Below are 17,860 nucleotides of genomic sequence, written 5' to 3' on the forward strand. Positions count from 1 at the left end.
CCGGAGCAGCTGTGGGTCAGAAGAGGACACTCTGTGGTGATGCGTGTGTTTGGCAGGGACAATAGGTCCTTGGGGGATGAAAATTTATGCTGAGGGAGGTTGTGAAATCGTCAGCAGGCGTTATAGAAGAGGACAGACAATTTCTCAATCTATGTGTCCCAGAGTAGCGGTAAGACATCCCCTTCAAGGACTGTGAAACTAGAGCATCTCAGGGACACAAGCAGGAAACAAAGCATCAGTGCAAGAGGCAAGGAGTAATTTTGTACAAACTGTTCTTGTTTGCTTTCCACTGTGAGACTGGCTGAAGAAGGGAGAAGTAGTAAAAAAACACATTTCCATAGCCGTGACAGTGACAGGTTCCGTACAAAGAGGGAAGGGGGAAGTGGTTCAAATCTAAGTGACCACACACAATAAACTAGATATTTCCCCAAAAGAGTGATTGGCTGGCTGTCAGATGTCACGTTGAAATGACCGTGGCTTTTAAAACAGTGTCTAACTAGCCCAGCACTACAGTATGACACAAGAGTTTTATCTGGACCATATGTCACAGAATACAGGTGACATTTTTACCCGGCGGATCCATACCAGGCGGCTGCTGCAAATCAATCACTGAAATACCAAGGAACCCACAAAAAGGTGAGAAATTCTTGAGTGGTAACTTTGCTATTGCACTCTGTCTAATGCTTTCTGTCATGATCTTGGAGACATGGTGAAGGGAAGGGAGGAGAAAAGAAAATGCAGGAAAAGAGATCAAACATTTTCTTCTGCTGGTTAGAAATTCACTGTAGGTAAGAAATTGTCTCGATCATTTTCAAGACAAGAAGAGCTTCATTATGGACACCCTTTTCCATGAACAAGGCTATTGAATTGCTCTAAATGCACCTCTGTAATATGTCATTATTCAGAGACATAGCATTAGCAGTTTTGATCTTAGAGGATCGCTTAAAATTAGCCAAGAAAATAAAACAGCGTGACTTTCTGTCCATAGCCTAATATGTCTTTGTGGTGTCAAGGCTGTTCAGACTGACATCTGCCACAAGAACTACATGCTACTCAGCAGGCAGACCACAGGAAGGATGTTTAATCTCAAGAGAGAAAAAGACCACCTAGACTCAGTCTGCTGCTGTTTGATGCTGCTTTCAATAATTAGTTTCATTAAGGAAGTAGACTCCTGTCTTGAATGTGTCTTGGAGATAACAAGAAAGCAACCTATAGCAACAGTAAAATGTATGGGAACTGTGAGTGACTTTTTCAGTATTCTTTTCCATGGTCTACAGAAGTCAGAGAAGGATTTCTTCACTTCCATTACAGTGGAAGGCAAAATTATTGATGTTTTGTCATTTATCCACAGGGCATCCTTTACAGCCATATCTGTACCTGACAGCCTTTATGCATATATGATCAGTGACACAGGGCCATGTCATTTAACATTAGGAAATAGGCTTGACAAGCTGAAGTTAGAAAGCTAATCTGTCATTGTGTAAATGCCCAGTGGAGAGAGATGTACTTCTGGAGAGTCAGTTGCCTTCTGGAGACGACTGCAGCAGGGAGATAGAGTAGCCCCTTTCCTAAGATGGGCACCGAGTCAGAAGGCCGAAGTAGACTTAGACAGAGCTTAAGTGACACCTAAATGTTCATGCCCTCTTCAAATCAATTGGAAATTTGCTTCAGGTTACACAGGTAACTTGTAGCAGAGATAGTGTCGCACCGGGTCTTCTAAAGGCTGGGAAACCATTTAACCACTGCGTCTTCCCTCCTCCTCACAGCATGCTTGGTTCATAGAATTAGAAGCTGCTCCAGCTACTTTTTACTGTGAATCAATGTCTGATAATTTGCTGCCACGCCAAAAGCAAGTAGTGAGGAAGTGGACAAAGTCATAAGGCTGTATCTTTTCAATTTGCTTGCAGCAGATGTTCAGGGAAGAGGTAGCCTTGCTAGTGGTGTTGGTCAGGCAGTATACTGCTCTCTCCAGCTACGGAAGGAGAAGGTGAGTTTGAACTTAAGAATGCTCCTGTTGTGAAACTGTGCTACAACAGAGATTCTGTACATTCTGAAGAAGATGATGGTATTTGTTTTCCACAGTCCCTTTTAGTATGTACTAAAATTCTTTCTTTAGAGGACCACTAGGGTCTTAATGTTAGAAGCTTTCGAGGTCCCATAACAGCTGAGCATGAAATCATCCAGCTTCCTAAAAAAGAGTATGGTGCAGTGTCAGAAGTTCCCTGGTTTCAGTCAGCCATAAGGGTTTCACATCCTGCATGCCCTGGTGAAGTTAAGGGTGGAATTCACCTCAGCTAACTTAAGCTGTCCACACACTAATCCTCTTGCTGAAGCTGGCACTCTGCAATGTATCTGCCGTCAGCAAAGGCAGGCAGGTGACTGCACACCTACCTAAGACACGTATTTTAGAGTAAAATACATTACCATTGGAGGTGCTCATAACCCTCCCGTAATTCAACCAGCAGCTCTAAAGGCAATGTTAGAGGAGATGTTTGCATTTTTAATGGCAAAAGATAGGTGTAACGGTCGCAGCTGAATTCCCAACCAAGCACTGCTGGCGTAATGTGGCCAGATTGTCTCCATCGCTCCAGGCCATCAGCTGGCCAGGGAAATCACCTGCATCGTGCATTTATCTTGCCTCTATCCAAGCAGCACTGAACACAGTGTGCCCAGGGTGCTGAGATGAAACAGTAATGATTCAATCTGTCATATTTTGCATGTTTATAGAAGTCTGCCTTTGTGTATGCTGCAGCATTTTACAAAGAGAGAACAGACTATTCATGCTGGTTAGATCGTTCAATCATTCATATCTCCCCAGCTCTCCCCATTTTCACTTGTTCCTCTCTTTTAACTATCTCCTGCTGTCTTTCATGACACTTCTCTACCTTCCCATGTCACAATTAATAACTGGTGGGGAGAGGGGAAAAGAGTCATGCTGTTTGACCTTGTCAGACAAAAATAAAGGCGTGAAATCTATTTTTTTACTCCCCCCCCCCCCCCCTTAAGATTTCTCATCCAGATCTCAGTATCACAGGCAGAAGAAGCAGAGTGAAATGCCTCAGGGAATGGGGTGAAATAATTATTTGAGTCATAATTCCAGTGTCCTGTGAGGATCAGACATTTTGTCCCAGATATGGTTCTTCCAGTTTCTCTCTCTGAGAACGAAGTTACTGAAGGGCTGACTGTGTCAAGCTCAGTTGTTTATTGTCTGTACATAGGGCTCAATAGAACAAGCCAACCACACTAAACTACATCAACATAAAAAACTACCAGCTATTTTGAGTACTCTCTACCGTGTTTTCTGGGCATATGCATAGGACAAAACTCGATCAGCTTTCATGCTGAATAACTTCTATGCTGATTGCCCAGCACTTTCACACACTTTTGGCAAGATTCCTTTCACCTAATCCTAGCTATATGAAGCAAAGACAGTTATTGCAGAGTTGTTAATACTGGGTTCTCTTTGTATTCAGAAAAGGGGTACTTTTCAGACATTAATCTAAGCCAGACATCCTCAAACTACGGCCCACGGGCCGGATACGGCCCCCAGGGTCCTCAATCCGGCCCCCGGTATTTACAGAAGCCCCCTGCCCCACCCCCGCTGGGGCTTGGCAGGGGGAAACCAAGCAGCCGCAGATGACTGCCTGCCACTTCATCTGCGTGCCGGCCCCCTATTTAAAAAGTTTGAGGACCCCTGATCTATGCTATAATTGCTTTTTTAAGGTATTTGTTTACCAATACTGACTGCAAAAAGGACCCTCAATAAATGATTTTTTAAAGGGAGAAATAAACTGCGATCTAACTTTTCCTACATGTCGTATAGAGTTTCGCATTAGATACAAGGCCTCAAAGGTCTGTGCTCCAGGATCAGGCATGGCAATACCTCTCTAAATCAAGCTTTGGCTACAAAGTACTGGAATTCCAAATACATCACCAGGTCACCATGAGGGAAAGTCACACTGTAGTTACCATCTCTCTCCTCCCTGCTTACAGGTCTGTCTGAAATCACTCATAATGAGTACTTCAGCTCCATCAATCTTCCTTCCAACTGCAGCCAGCCAGGCTCATGGGACTAATCAGAGTGTGAGTGTGGGACAGCCATCATACACGGTCCTCAAGTTCATGGAGAGCTTCTGCCTCATCAGCGCTGCCTGCGGCATGGTGGGAAACGGCATGGTCCTATGGTACCTTGGCTTCCGCATCCGGAGAAACCACTTCACTGTCTACATCCTGAACCTGGCTGCCGCCGACTTTGGCTATCTCCTCTGCATTGCCATTGAGACGGTTCAGTACCTGATGCAGTTCAATGTTGGGGTGCAGTTTGGGATATTCCTCTTCCTGGATCTTTTCATGTATGGGACCGGCTTGTATCTCCTGACCACCATCAGCATTGAGAGGTGCCTGTCTGTCATTTGTCCCATCTGGTGCCGAAGCCACCGCCCAAAGCACTTGTCCGCCATCATCTCCGGCCTGCTCTGGGCTCTTTCCCTGCTGCTGAACACACTCGGGTACATTCTGTGCACCGTTCGCCGCTCTGCCAGGACCTGCCAGCTCCTGCTCATCGCCATCGGATCCCTGGACTTCCTCTTCTGCACACCCCTCATGCTGCTCTTCAGCCTCACCCTCTTCCTCAAAGTCAAGTGCAGCTCCCAGCACTTCCGAACGGGCAGGCTCTTCACCATCATCATGCTCACCATCCTCTTCTTCCTCATTTTTGCTGTGCCTCTGAGCATCCTCATCCTCTTTGACTTCTTGGGCTACAAATTCCTCTACTCCCCAGAGATCGGCTTTGTGCTGTCCTGTGTGAACAGCAGTCTCAACCCTGTCATTTACTTCCTTGTGGGGAGCTACAGGGATCGGAGGATCAAGTTCACCCTCAAGCTGGCGTTCCAGAGGGCCTTTGAAGATTCAGATGACAAAGACGAACAGGATACCCGTGACACAATGACTATGTCCTCCTAAAACATCGCTGTGCCTAACACAGTAACACTGGTCTGGAGCTGAAGGCCAATAATTTACAGAATTTAAGAACTCTGAGGTATTGGGGGAGGTTTACCTCACCTAACCTTCAGTATCTTCATTGTAGATCTCTACCCTTTAGCTAGTTATTTTATATTGTCTCTGTGGTTGATGAAAACACACAGGTACTTGGACCACAGAATTCATCTGACCTGTATTAGGACCACATTGAAAGTACCTATTTTTTTTCAGTGGCCATTAAATGATTTCAGTTTGGTAAGGTGAAATGTCTTGGTGTCTATATTTAATCAAAGAAATCCCACTCAGAATTTGCAGTTCACTCAATAAATCTCTGCCTTTCAGAGCACACTAATATCAAATTCATAAATTCTCAGTCACTTTTTACTCAGATCTCTGAAGATGGGAACCAATCCTCCTCCTGTTGAAATCAACCACAAAATTCCTGGAAGGAGAGTGTATCTCTCTCTCTCTCAGTTTTAAGTACCTGTATCTCAGCAACACACACAACCTTTTGCGGCTCACAGGCTGCACAATTCTTTGCTTCCTAATATGACCATTTCAAATAGTGAAATAATTCATGCCCTAGAAGTTCCTTTCTTCTATTTACTGGGGAGGTTTCCATGCCATAGAATTGCGATGAAGTAGAACAGGTCTCCAACCCCACCAACTTGCCTTACAACTTTATGCGAGTTACAAGCCCCCTTTTCTCATGTTTCAAAGAAATACAGGGCTGGAGTTGCATATTATTTTAGCTTCTTCCAGCCCAGGACAAATTAACTGCATCTAGCTACAACATGCATTGGATTTTTATTTCTTTCTTTAAGAAGGACAGATAAGAACCTATGGTTTCTAACATCTCTTCTACCAATAGAATTAAAATCAAGGATAGGGAAAAAATAGGAAACAGAAGGAAGATAAATAAATACCACAATTTGCAACAAATTTTTCTCTAGACCCTATCCCTTGAGATGCGAGATGTGATTATTTGAAGTGTTGTACTGACATTTGCTCTTTCAACCTGAATTGACAGAAAAAGGCAACACAGGTCTAATTTTCTTTGAGAAACCTTGCAAATTTCCCCTTCATGCTTTCACCTGCAAATATTTTCCTAAAGGGAAGCTGCATTAATCTATTGTTTATTATCTTTTTTTTTCTGTTTATTTGTCTTTTTACTAATTTTGAAAAGCACCTAAAAGCAAAACAATAGTGGTTCACCCTAATGTCTGTAGTTGCTCTTTGCTTCCTGTTTATAGTTCCTGAAAGCTGAAATCTGAGTTCCATTTCTACTCTTCTTTAATTTTTAATGCTATTGTTCTGTAATGTACATATAGTTGATTCAGATTAGGTCTATGTCATCAGTTATTTTTAGTAAATTTTTTTTCTTCTAATTTCTACTGCTGAGGGGAAGAGAGCACCCATTTATCAGAAAACATGTTTAAAATGTTTTCCTTTTAAAATCTGTAATGATTTTATTGTTGGAAGAACCAAAACATTTCCATTATTATTAAAAACACCAAAAGCCTTTTTTTAAGAAGAAAAAAAATTGTATTTAAAAGAATTATTATGCTTAGAAACAGCCATCAACTGATAAAAACATACAGAGTATAAACTGAAAAAAACCTTTCCATCCTGACAGTTTGTCCTTAAACATACCCATCATGAAGACATGTGGCACTGAATGTGAACACGTTTTACACGTCACATTAATGTGAACATTTCACATCCAACTCTGGACATTTAAAAGGTGATGCCTGCATACAAACCACTATTGTCGACACCCTCAATCATCCATGGTAAAAGACAAGCATTCTCAGGAATGGCATTGCAAGATATTTGCAGTGTATCTCCTGTGGTCCAAAAGAAGTCAGTGGTAGGAACCGCAAGGAGATGGGGATCATTTGCAGGCTTTTCCAGCCTAAACTAACACCAAGATAGTCATCCCAGCCTGCCAGGGAGAATGCTCTCAGCACCTGAACTAAGTTTGTCCTCTGAATTGCTCGTAATCTCTCTGGAAGGATGCCAGGGCACCCAGAAGATCATCAGTCGGGCACGAGAAGGGTACATTCCTCAGGGACCATCAACCCCCTGAAAAAAGCCCACATTTCTGCTTCCCTGGGGACAGAAAGGAGACAGGCAGCCCAGGCCATAGGTGTTGAGTGTGCTCCTAAAGGTGGTCCACATGCCAGCAGCATGTGATGCCTGTGAGGAATGGCGTCACCTGTTCCCTGAGGGCAGCAAACCTAACTCCACTCCTCTGAGGAGTCCCTCGACACCAGAGTCTGAAATAATCTTTATTTTCGCATTGATTTCAGCAGAAGGCACACACATTACTGTTGGTATTTCTGCAATGCGGTTAAAGCCTGGAGGAAAGGATGCATATGGGCATGTAGATGCTTCAGAACAGTCCAGTTTTCACCACATGCAGGGGAGTGAAGGATCTGATTTAGTTCCCTTTCCCAAGCCTCTGTCTCCCAGTAATTACCCCTACCCTCCCCTTCAAGCAGCTACCCCATTCTCCATTCCAAGAGCTTCTACAACAAGACCACTTGCCTCCCTCACCCCAGCCTACCTCAAACACACCTCAAAGGAGCAGCCTTCCCCTTGCAGCATTCCCCAGCATCAGCTGCCAAATTTCTTCTTTTACACCCTTCATGGAGATGTGGCTTCATGCCACAAGAAGGAAGAGGCAGCAGCTAGTAAGAGAAAGCTACATCCTCTTTGGGAGTGTCTGGATCAACTAACTGGGTGCAGAAAAAGGGGCAAGCACCTCTAGACACCTGTTCTTTGCACTGGTTAGGTATTGCACCAGCTCATAGCCAAGTGGTGTCTTACAACCCACAGAGCAACTTGGGATCAGCCACAAAGAAGAGTAGAGGAGCTAGAACAGTGCAAACAGCTTTGTCAGGCCTTGCTGGTAAGATCCAAGATACATTATAGAAACGCTTCAGGCCCTACAGCTTGTGTGCTTAAAAGCTTAACTGTTGGAAAGAGTCACTCATTCCTACCCTGGCCAGAAAAAGACAGCACATCAAAGCAAGTGTCCATAGGCAAGAAGCTGTAGATAAAGGACTTCGCTCCAATCTTAAACTCTGTTTAATTTGAACTAAGAGAGGTGACAAAGTCAGGTAATCGCATCATAAAATTTGGATCAGCTCTGCTCAAAGGCAACTCCTGACTGCAGAGGCAGAAAAAAATCCTTGCTTCTTCACAGTGTGACACCTGAAGACTGAGGGACATTTGTCCCCCTGGAGCCAACACCTGCCCTTTTCAAAACTTGCACAGCCACATTATTAAAACTGCTTTTTTCCTCTCCATTTTATAAGTGGCACACAGCAAGCTTCTTTCCTGTCTTCAGTATTTCTGTTAATTGCTATGAAGAAATTGCTGTTTACTACTCTTCTAAAGTCCCTTTCAGCTCAGGCTTTTGAAATACTTTATTTCTCCAGGGTCAGAGGTGAGCAATGAGTCATCAAGGAGCTGTAAGAGCCCTGTGCAGTTTAGAGAGGCTCCACTTACCAGCAGGAGAAAGAAATAGGCACCTTTTTACACATACTGTGAAAGAAAGGCTCAGAAGCGTTCCAGGGCGGAAAGTGAGGGCTGTTCATGTCCAGAAAGAATTGCTGATGTCTAGCACTCAGGGGATGAAGGCCTTATTCTTTAATCCATCTCTCTCACCCAAAGTATGTTGGACAAGCCATTTTTCTTGGGGTCTTGGCAGGATTTGGGATAAGGCGTTGCACAGGAAGTGAATTTTGAAGAGAAATTTGGGAAAAAGGATACTGTCCCTCAGACTAGTCCAATCTAACCCAAGTCTGATTTTCCAAGAAAGACAAAACAAAATAGAATACCATTCCTCTGAGCACTTCCCACAATCTCTACTAACCGCTCATTTATACATCCCTAGCATAAAAGCATTTGGCCCCAGCACAAATGCACAAAGAGCCTTTCACAGATGCAAGCAATATCCCAGAGCATTGCTGGCAATGGAATCCCTGGCAGGTAATTTTCTCCCCACCTACTGTAGGAGCAACCAGAGAAGTGGAGCAGAAATGTGAAATTGCCTCACAACATAAAAACCCCAAACCATTCTCATCTGCTGCTGATTTCATCCCATCCTCCCCATCTGCACAGCGAAAACACTCTTTCCTGACAGTATCTACTTCATTACATCACAGAAGAAGACACAAACTGAATCTGCAGTCTGAAACAATTCCCCGTCTTTTCCACAGAAAGTGTCTCCCAGAAGATCCAATGGGATAAATTAGAAACCAAGAAAAAAACACTCTAGAGTGGATGCCAGACCCCAGTTTCCCTGAGAACTCAACCCAGCTGCACAGGGCAGAAGGTAAGCATTTGAGGACCGGATTCAGAAATGCCTCACCATCCACATATTTTACAGTGTTCTTTGCCTCTGGTGTGATGTTTTCTGGCCCTTTCTCATAGCCACACACACACACAGAGTCACTAGGTAGTCATACCCTCCCTATCTCCCTCTGCTGTGTCTGCAAGTAGCAATGTTTTCTTCTGCTTCTTTTTCTTTACTCTGTTGAACGGTCTCATTCCTTCTTCTTCTGCATGGATGCCAAACCTAGCCGATGTCAGCCTCTCCAAATTCCTGCATGATTTTGCCCATCCTCAACATTTTGCATCTTGCTAGCTGTTACCTGCACAGATAGTAACCATGCACGCCCCTTGAGAGCTATCTATCCCAAGCCATAAAGCTGTAAGAATAAAAGCAATATGTCAGTCACTAAATGCCCTCTGGATCTTCTCTGATCCCAAGAGAAACAAGGAAAACAAGAAACAAGAGAGACAGAAAGGAACGTATTTACTTTGGGGTGTTTCATCATGGCTGAGGAGCTTATAACACCCTTTCCCCAAAGCAACACAAGCCAGGCTCATGGGACTAATCAGAGTGTGAGTGTGGGACAGCCATCATACACGGTCCTCAAGTTCATGGAGAGCTTCTGCCTCATCAGCGCTGCCTGCGGCATGGTGGGAAACGGCGTGGTCCTATGGTACCTTGGCTTCCGCATCCGGAGAAACCACTTCACTGTCTACATCCTGAACCTGGCTGCCGCCGACTTTGGCTATCTCCTCTGCATCGCCATTGAGACAGTTCAGTACCTGATGCAGTTCAATGTTGGGGTGCAGTTTGGGATATTCCTCTTCCTGGATCTTTTCATGTATGGGACCGGCTTGTATCTCCTGACCACCATCAGCATTGAGAGGTGCCTGTCTGTCCTTTGTCCCATCTGGTGCCGAAGCCACCGCCCAAAGCACTTGTCCGCCATCATCTCCGGCCTGCTCTGGGCTCTCTCCCTGCTGCTGAACACACTCGGGTACATTCTGTGCACCGTTCGCCGCTCTGCCAGGACCTGCCAGCTCCTGCTCATCGCCATCGGATCCCTGGACTTCCTCTTCTGCACACCCCTCATGCTGCTCTTCAGCCTCACCCTCTTCCTCAAAGTCAAGTGCAGCTCCCAGCACTTCCGAACGGGCAGGCTCTTCACCACCATCATGCTCACCATCCTCTTCTTCCTCATTTTTGCTGTGCCTCTGAGCATCCTCATCCTCTTTGACTTCTTGGGCTACAAATTCCTCTACTCCCCAGAGATCGGCTTTGTGCTGTCCTGTGTGAACAGCAGTCTCAACCCTGTCATTTACTTCCTTGTGGGGAGCTACAGGGATCGGAGGATCAAGTTCACCCTCAAGCTGGCGTTCCAGAGGGCCTTTGAAGATTCAGATGACAAACAGGAAACCCATGACACAATAGCTATGGCCTCTTAAATTTCTCCGTTTTTTTGCCCAATCACCTTTTTGGATGGAGAAAGAAGGAAAAAGAGAGGAAGAACATAAAGATTCCTCTGGGCCCTAGATCCCGGGGGTGGAGGAAAAAGTGAATACATAGCTCTATTTTTGGTCTATACCAAGCCACATTGCTGGCCCCATTTGTTAAGCCAAAATATAAATGCACTTCCATTTATTTGGGCTCCTCCACAGTAAAGCGTGAGAACTGTCTTTGTGGCTAGCTTACTTTGCTTACTGTAACTCTCTTTGGTGCCAAGTTTAATAAAAGTTTTGCTCTCAGCTGTCAATCTAGAGCTGACATTTTAGTTCCTTTTACATCAGCTTTCTCACTTTTAAAGCCATTGCATTGCTCACATAGTGTCAAAAATTCCTTCTCAAAAACATTTTCAAAACAAATTATTTTTGGCAGTAAAGCATAAAAGTGATCTCCCTCCACCCCTCAACTTTTATTCTTTTTTAAAAAAAAGATATTGAAATCAATTGTTCAAAAAGAAACATGGAAGCAGGCATGCCCACAGTGTGTTGGAGACCAGGAGAGCTATGTGGGAGCTGTGCTGCCCTCCGGATGTTCTCCTCTCCAGATGTCTGCCTGGATACTGTCCCTAGGGGCTCATCAGAAGGAGCTTGCCAAAACCACCCTGGCCACAAACTAAAACCCTTCTCTTAAAGAAAAGGAGTGACACAGAGGCATGACATAGATTTTTGTGGAGGGAAAAAAATGAATGAAGGGATGAGTTTCTGGAGGAGATGGTGGTGCAGAAGAGCTTCAGAAACAGCTGAGGAAGGCACACACTGTACAGTCCTGCGCAGTAGAGAAGTCTCCATAAGGTTTAGCAGCAAAAGGTGTTACCTGGCTGCAGGTGCAGACTAGACTTTTCAGACCCTCTCTCCTAACATCTGCTTCAAATCCCTGTAGGTGTCCTGTGAAGCCCTGGCCAAAAGAAATCTAGAACATCTTTTGTGGAGTCACAGGGGAAGGCACAAGGTGTTGGAGAACACAGGCAGGATTAGTGCTGGCCAAGGACATTCTCTTTCTGAATGTACCTTTATGGCACTTATCCTCATTTTTACTCCTTTCATGCACCTTCAAAACTCACTTGCATAGCAACAAAGGGGCCTTTTCTCCGTTCTTCACATACAGCTCAGGCAACTCAGGGTGCTCCTCTCAAAGTGTGACACATCCCTGCAGTAAAGCTGACTGGTCACAGAAATTCGAGTAGAGTTAATTCAAGGAATTAAGCCAAGGAAAGAGCTGGGCCAAGGCTGTTGCACAGGCTCTTGGACACTCTACGTGGCATCTGCCGTGTCAAACTTAATCCTTAATATGCCATTCCCCTTGTTTTTTCCTTAAGAGAACAGATGTCATCTGAGACTAGAACTAAAATGCCAATACTATTTAAGATGTCAAAATTACCCCAAACTTCAAAGTACAGATACTATTATTCTGCTTTTTCTATTCATTTTAATAAAAGTGCAGCTACATCTCCCCTGGCAGTGAACCGGACAGGAATTTGGAAGGTTTAGAAAACAAGGCAGAAAATTTTAGGGCATCCAAACAGAAAACATACCTTTGTCAAGGAGATGAGCTAAGGACAGAAGTGAAGCAGTCATGGTAGTGAGAGGTGATTTTTTGTTACATTAAACTAACTAAACTTAGCAAACTTCAGGTTAAATATATTCTGAGACCAGTTTCTCTGAGCTCAACCTGATGACACTATGCAATGAGGTGACTCCTCCACCGACTCTGCAGGAGCTGTCTCCTACCTTCAACCTTTGTTTTACTCTTCAGAGGCTCTCCATAGCACAACAAACCCCTTCAACCTCTTGGGTTATTCCTTACAGGGTAGTAGATTTAAAAAAACGATGCTGCTCTTTGCAGAAAGAAAACCTCTGCATGCAATGTGGTGATCAGCTAAACATCTAATGGGCTTGATATATGCCCTGAGGAGAACATCAGGCAGGAAGGTAGTGATAAGAATGTAGATCTCTCTTAGCTGATACAGCTCTGTGTATGCTTTAGATCCTAATGAGGGGAAGAGGGAGAAAAATCTGGAGCAAAAATGAACAAATCAGAAAATCTGATGTGAAGACAGACTTACATGTATCTTCATTGTCAAAACATATTGCTCCACACAACATTAGACAGCATGGACTTGGGTGGGTGGACTCAACACTGGACCAAAGAGAGGAATTGTTGATGCCAAAATGCCAGTTCCCCTCAGGGCTGATGGGGTGACTGCTGTTGCACGTGACTTTGTACCACTGCTGATTTCACAGTTTTGAAGCAAGAGGAGAAGCAGCTGATTGCACGAACCAGCAAGAGGAAGCAGATGGGCAGAGGTGCAAACCAGCACCAACAAGGTGGTGGTGGTGGTGGTGGCAGCAGAGCTGAAAATGTCAGCCTGTCGAAGATGACAAAGCCAAAAGGAATGAGAGGATGGAAAGCAGCCCAAACATTAAAACGGCACCGGTACCTAAGAGCAGAGACGCAGCCTAAGTGAGTTCTTGACCATGAACAGGGAGGGAACACACAGGGTTCTGGCTGACCTTAAGTAAAGGGGCTGGGGGGGGGGGCGCAGGGGGGGGGTTGAAGAGAGGGGAGAACAGAGGAGTGAAAGAATTAACAACAATACATTAATTACAATGTGTGAAATTCAGCTGAAGACCCTGGCTGCCCTTCCTTCCAGACTGGTACCTCAGAATTTCTCGAATTCAGTGTCTGGCCTCCTCCAGCCTCTCCTGACAGAGGTTCCAGGCGGTGGCAGTGGTACTGGAGGTGGCACTGGAGGTGGCAGGCGCCGTGCATGTCCCTCAGGTGGGGACCAGAGCGAGGACACCCAAAGTCGGCCGAGTACAATGATTTATATGTGTGTGTGTGTGTGTGCTGGGTGTTGGTGGCAAGCTGCTAGTGGTGTGGGCTGCAGGGTCTCCTCGGAGGGAGCTGAGGGGCTGCCCTGTGCTGGGCACAGCTGGCTCTGGCCAGTTCCAGCCAGTTCAGCCTGTTCCAGCTGGCTCCGCAGGGGCTGCAGCTGAGCCCTTCAGGGGAGGGTGTGGAGCTGCTGTGGAAACGTGTTTGCAAATGGGCAGAAAACACCAGAGAGGCAGAGGAGAAGGGGCAAAGAGTGAGGAACAGTGGGGAGAACAGTGGGGGCAGGGAAGGGGGCACGGGTGCTGCTCTGTAGCTGGGCTGTTGCATTTCTCCATCAACTTTAAAGAGAATTGAGGACTGTTGTGTTCTGACAGTCTGCCATAATACATCAATCACAGAGTCACAGCATGGTCAGGGCTGGAAGGGACCCCTGGGGGTCACCCAGCCCACCCCCCTGCTGAAGCAGCTCCCCTAGAGCAGGCTGCACAGAGCTGCGTCCAGGCGGGTTCCAACGTCTCCAGAGAAGGAGACCCCTCGGCCTCTCTGGGCAGCCTGGCCCAGGGCTCTGCCACCCCCGAGGCAGAGAAGTTCCTCCTCACATGCAGATGGAAGTTGCCGTGTTGCCGTTGGTGCCCGCTGCCCCTTGGCCCGTCGCTGGGCACCGCTGAAAAGAGCCTGGCCCCGTCCTGCTGGCACTCGCCCTTAAGGTGTCTGTAGGCATTGATCAGAGCCCCTCGGTCTTCTCTCCTCCGGGCTGAGCAGCCCCAGCTCTCCAGCCTTTCCTCATCAGGGAGATGCTCCATCCCCTCATCATCCCTACAGCTTCTGCTGCCCCATCCCCAGTAGCTCCCTGTCTCTCTGGAACTGGGAGCCCAGAAATCCCTGTATCTCAAACCTCTGTCGGAGGAAAAGTCTCATTACAAAGCTTTCCTCACTGGCGTTTCCCCATTTGTCCCCTTTCTCTCCCATCCTGTAAGAAGCAAAAGGAAGTAAGAACCTTCCTACACTCAGGTCTGTATTTTCTGGCAATGTCTGCCCTTACCCAGGTACCAGCTTGGAGCTGCCGCATCCCAATGTGTGTGTGGAAAACAGGGAGTGAGAGCGTGGCCAAGGGGGCTTCTGGTAACACAGAAATGGAATGGGTGGGAACCAGATATGTAAAAACAACAAGCGAAGATGTTATTAGTATTAATAAAAGAACCCCAAAATCATTCCTGTCAGTGCCTGGGCCTGAACCAGGTACTGTGGGGAGTCTGACGGGAGGTCAAGGCACATTGACTCCACAACCCTAGTGGCTTTTCACTGGGAATTTTCCCCGCAACTTCCATGTGACTGTTTTCTGATTTACAACCAGTCGCTTGGAAGTCTAGTATTTCCCAGCAGCTTCCTGGGTGGAATCTGTCCCCTCTGGATCTCGAGGGACCTTTCACAAAAAGGCTGTCTTTACATCACCTTAGACTGAAGGAGGAATAAGCTCATGAAATCCAGTTTCTTCTAAACACAAATCGAGTTTTAGGGCACTCAGCTATGCTCATGACTTCTAATCTTCTCTGAGCAGAGGAAATGACTAATGGAAAGAAACTTTGGAAGATAAGAAGTATAGAAATCATCCTGTTTTGCTGACAGATACTCCTGTTTTATATAGATTGTTTCTGTCCTGAATATTAGCACCTAATTAATTGTTTTGGTTTTATTGTTTTCTGTTCTTAATTGATGGATCTCAGGGGACATTCAGCAGTATGACTTTCTCCGTCTTAAGACACATCTGGTTACATCAGCCCTTCCTTAGGATGTGTTTCCATCATAGCTGTGCTTTGCATTAGAGCAGCAACATCACCCATCATATGGGAAGTTCCTGATAAGAAGGAGGGATCTGAGAAAAGCCAGGAATACTCATTGCACAACGTGTGGTAACGAAAATAATACTTGAATTGCTGTCAAAGACAGCACTGAGTATAAGGCAAATCATAATAAAAATAAACAAAGGGGGAAATGAAGACAGAAAATGGGGACTGGATCAGATAAATAATTGATTTAAGACACAGGAAGAAGCTTCAAGTCAGTGTGTGCTGAAAGAGGACAGAAAAGCCAAGTTTATTTTAGAACAGCTAATTCCAGCTGTTAGCCCGAAGTTTCACAGCTGTGCTGGCAGGTGAATAAGACTTTCCCCAGTGATTCCAGTGGGAGCAGGACCAGCCCCTGTGTGACTCACCCAACTGCAAATCCTTTGTCATGCACAGAGACGGAGCCCTGCTGAGCAGTGCTGCGCTGGGGCTGTGCTACGTGCCCCCGCAAAGAAGAGCTGCAGCATTGATCCCATTGCAGCAGGCAGGCAGCAAGTGCATGGGGATCTCCATCCCCCAGGCTGCCTGCAAGGCTCCACATCTCCAGGTCTCCTCACACAGTGGTCTCCACCATAGTGTCCTCAGGCATGTGGGTCTCCTCCTCAAACACCTGGCGAAAGGCAGCTTTCATGGAGCCTTGGAACCAGCACTGCCAGCAGCTCCCCACCAGAAAGTAAATGATTGGATTGATGCTACAGTTTAGCAATGCCAGCAGAGAAGATGTATCATCAGGAAATAATACATGCGAACTTGGAAGATAGAGGAAAACCTCTGCACTGAAAGGAATACCAAAGGCAAAGAAGACAATCACACCTAGCAGAACAGTGACATAGAGTTTCCCTGAATGTCGTCTCTGTGAACCACATCGCAGTTTGATGAACATGGACAGGTTGAAAATCAGCATTGCTAAAGACAAAAGCATGAAAATTGCCATGGCTACGCCTGCAAATACTGTCTCGTAGCTTTCGGAAAAGTTAAAGCTAAGATACATTGAGAAAACAAAAAATCCAGTGATAGCCCAGAGCACCCCACTTACAACACCTGACAAGCGCTCTGGGTGGTGGTAGCGGTACCAGGTTGGGAAGAAGACTGAGATACACCGCTCCACGCTGATTGCTGTCAGGAGACCCAGGCTGCTAAGGTCAAAGAATTGGCACAGAAATTCAACTACAAATACAAAATCTCTGTACAAAGAAATAAAATCATACAAATAAGAACAATTTTCTGTTAAGCTCAAAATTGCCAACATGAGCAGAAAAAAGAGGAGATGCAAAGAGAAGTCAGCAACAGCTAGATTTAGGATGTAGACAATGAAAGGGCTCTGCTTCATGTGGAAGCCCAGGAACCACATGACTATCCCATTCCCCACAAGTCCGCAGAGAGAAATTCCCATACAGACACCTGCAAAGACCAGCAGTCCGTAAGGTAGTCTTGAGCATTTGTATTCGATACTTTCTCTGTAGTCCACATATCTAGAAGTCGTGTAGCTCAGAGAGAGGTCTGTTGTGACTTTCTCCTCCATGGCAAATGACCCTGCTCCAGGCGAACGCCTTTTCCCTCTCCCTCTACCTCCTAGAGGACATGAGGAATCACAGGAGATGAGAGACATCAGCATTCCCACCACTCATCATCTTTCCCCACAACACCAGACCTCATGCCAGCCCCAGGCTGCGCCAGGAAAGACCCTGCCCCTGCCATACCCAGGACAGGCTCCCATCCCTCCAGCTCTGTTCCTGGCCAGGAGGCATCTCCCCCTTTTCCCTTCCACAGCCTCCTACCTCCTGGTGCTCCTGGGAACAGTGCTGCTGCTGGAGCCTGAGCACACGGGGCCTCCAAGCTCACCAGGAGGAAGGGTCTGGTATGCCAGATACACACAGCAAAAGCCAGAAGCCCCTCACATGGTGGGACAAAGCAGGAGGACCACAGGAGAGGAAGGGTGTGACGTGGCCAGCTCCTGCTGACAAGATCACTGTTTGTGTGACATGTGAGGGGAAGCTGAATGTGATGAGATTGTGAGGGGAGTCTCCAGACCACGGGACATGATCTCTGGGCAAAGGTCTGCTCCTCAGGCACGAGGCCAAAGCAGAGTGAGGTGGCCACAGCAACCATCACCAGACCCTTCCTCCTGGTGAGCTTGGAGGCCCCGTGTGCTCGGGCTCCACCAGCAGCACTGTTACCACGAGCACCAGCAGGTAGGAGGCTGTGGAAGGGAAAAAGGGGAGATGCCTCCTGGGTACGTACCATGCCTGGGTATGGCAGGGGCAGGGTTTTTCCTGACACAGCCTGGGGCTGGCATGAGGTCTGGTGTTGTGGGGAAAGATAATGAGTGGTGGGAATGCTGATGTCTCTCATCTCC

At 46.2% G+C, this 17,860-nt stretch overlaps 2 protein-coding genes across 3 annotated transcripts; one reads left to right on the forward strand and one right to left on the reverse strand.

Annotated features, from left to right (window-relative positions):
• On the forward strand, nt 1-11,096 carry LOC119154948 (proto-oncogene Mas-like). 2 transcript variants are annotated; one of them, XM_037403015.1, is made up of 3 exons: nt 3-636; nt 3,994-4,062; nt 9,877-11,096. In XM_037403015.1, the coding sequence occupies exons 2-3, from the start codon at nt 4,015-4,017 to the stop codon at nt 10,768-10,770; spliced, it is 942 nt and encodes a 313-aa protein (XP_037258912.1). In that variant the 5' UTR covers nt 3-636; nt 3,994-4,014; the 3' UTR covers nt 10,771-11,096. The 2 variants fall into 2 exon arrangements, with proteins under 2 accessions (XP_037258911.1, XP_037258912.1); XM_037403014.1 differs by lacking the exon at nt 9,877-11,096 and having other exon boundaries at nt 1-636; nt 3,994-5,246.
• Nucleotides 11,097-15,707: 4,611 nt separating this feature from the next.
• Nucleotides 15,708-17,643, reverse strand: LOC119154850 (mas-related G-protein coupled receptor member D-like). The gene is made up of 2 exons (XM_037402814.1): nt 17,283-17,643; nt 15,708-17,076 (listed from the first exon to the last, which is right to left on the reverse strand). Exons 1-2 carry the CDS (start codon nt 17,611-17,613, stop codon nt 16,058-16,060), a joined length of 1,350 nt encoding a protein of 449 aa, XP_037258711.1. The 5' UTR covers nt 17,614-17,643; the 3' UTR covers nt 15,708-16,057.
• Nucleotides 17,644-17,860: the final 217 nt, after the last annotated feature.

Source organism: Falco rusticolus, chromosome 10 (assembly GCF_015220075.1).
Source record: "Falco rusticolus isolate bFalRus1 chromosome 10, bFalRus1.pri, whole genome shotgun sequence".
Lineage (NCBI taxonomy): Eukaryota > Metazoa > Chordata > Aves > Falconiformes > Falconidae > Falco > Falco rusticolus.

Bases quoted from the DNA above. Each gene is read 5' to 3' on its own strand.
- LOC119154850 (XM_037402814.1), bottom strand. From the start codon at position 17,613: ATGGTTGCTGTGGCCACCTCACTCTGCTTTGGCCTCGTGCCTGAGGAG. The intron at 17,077-17,282 runs GTAGGAGGCTGT...CATGTCCTCTAG, and splicing joins GTTCCCAGGAGCACCAGGAG to GAGGTAGAGGGAGAGGGAAA.
- LOC119154948 (XM_037403014.1), top strand. From the start codon at position 4,015: ATGAGTACTTCAGCTCCATCAATCTTCCTTCCAACTGCAGCCAGCCAG.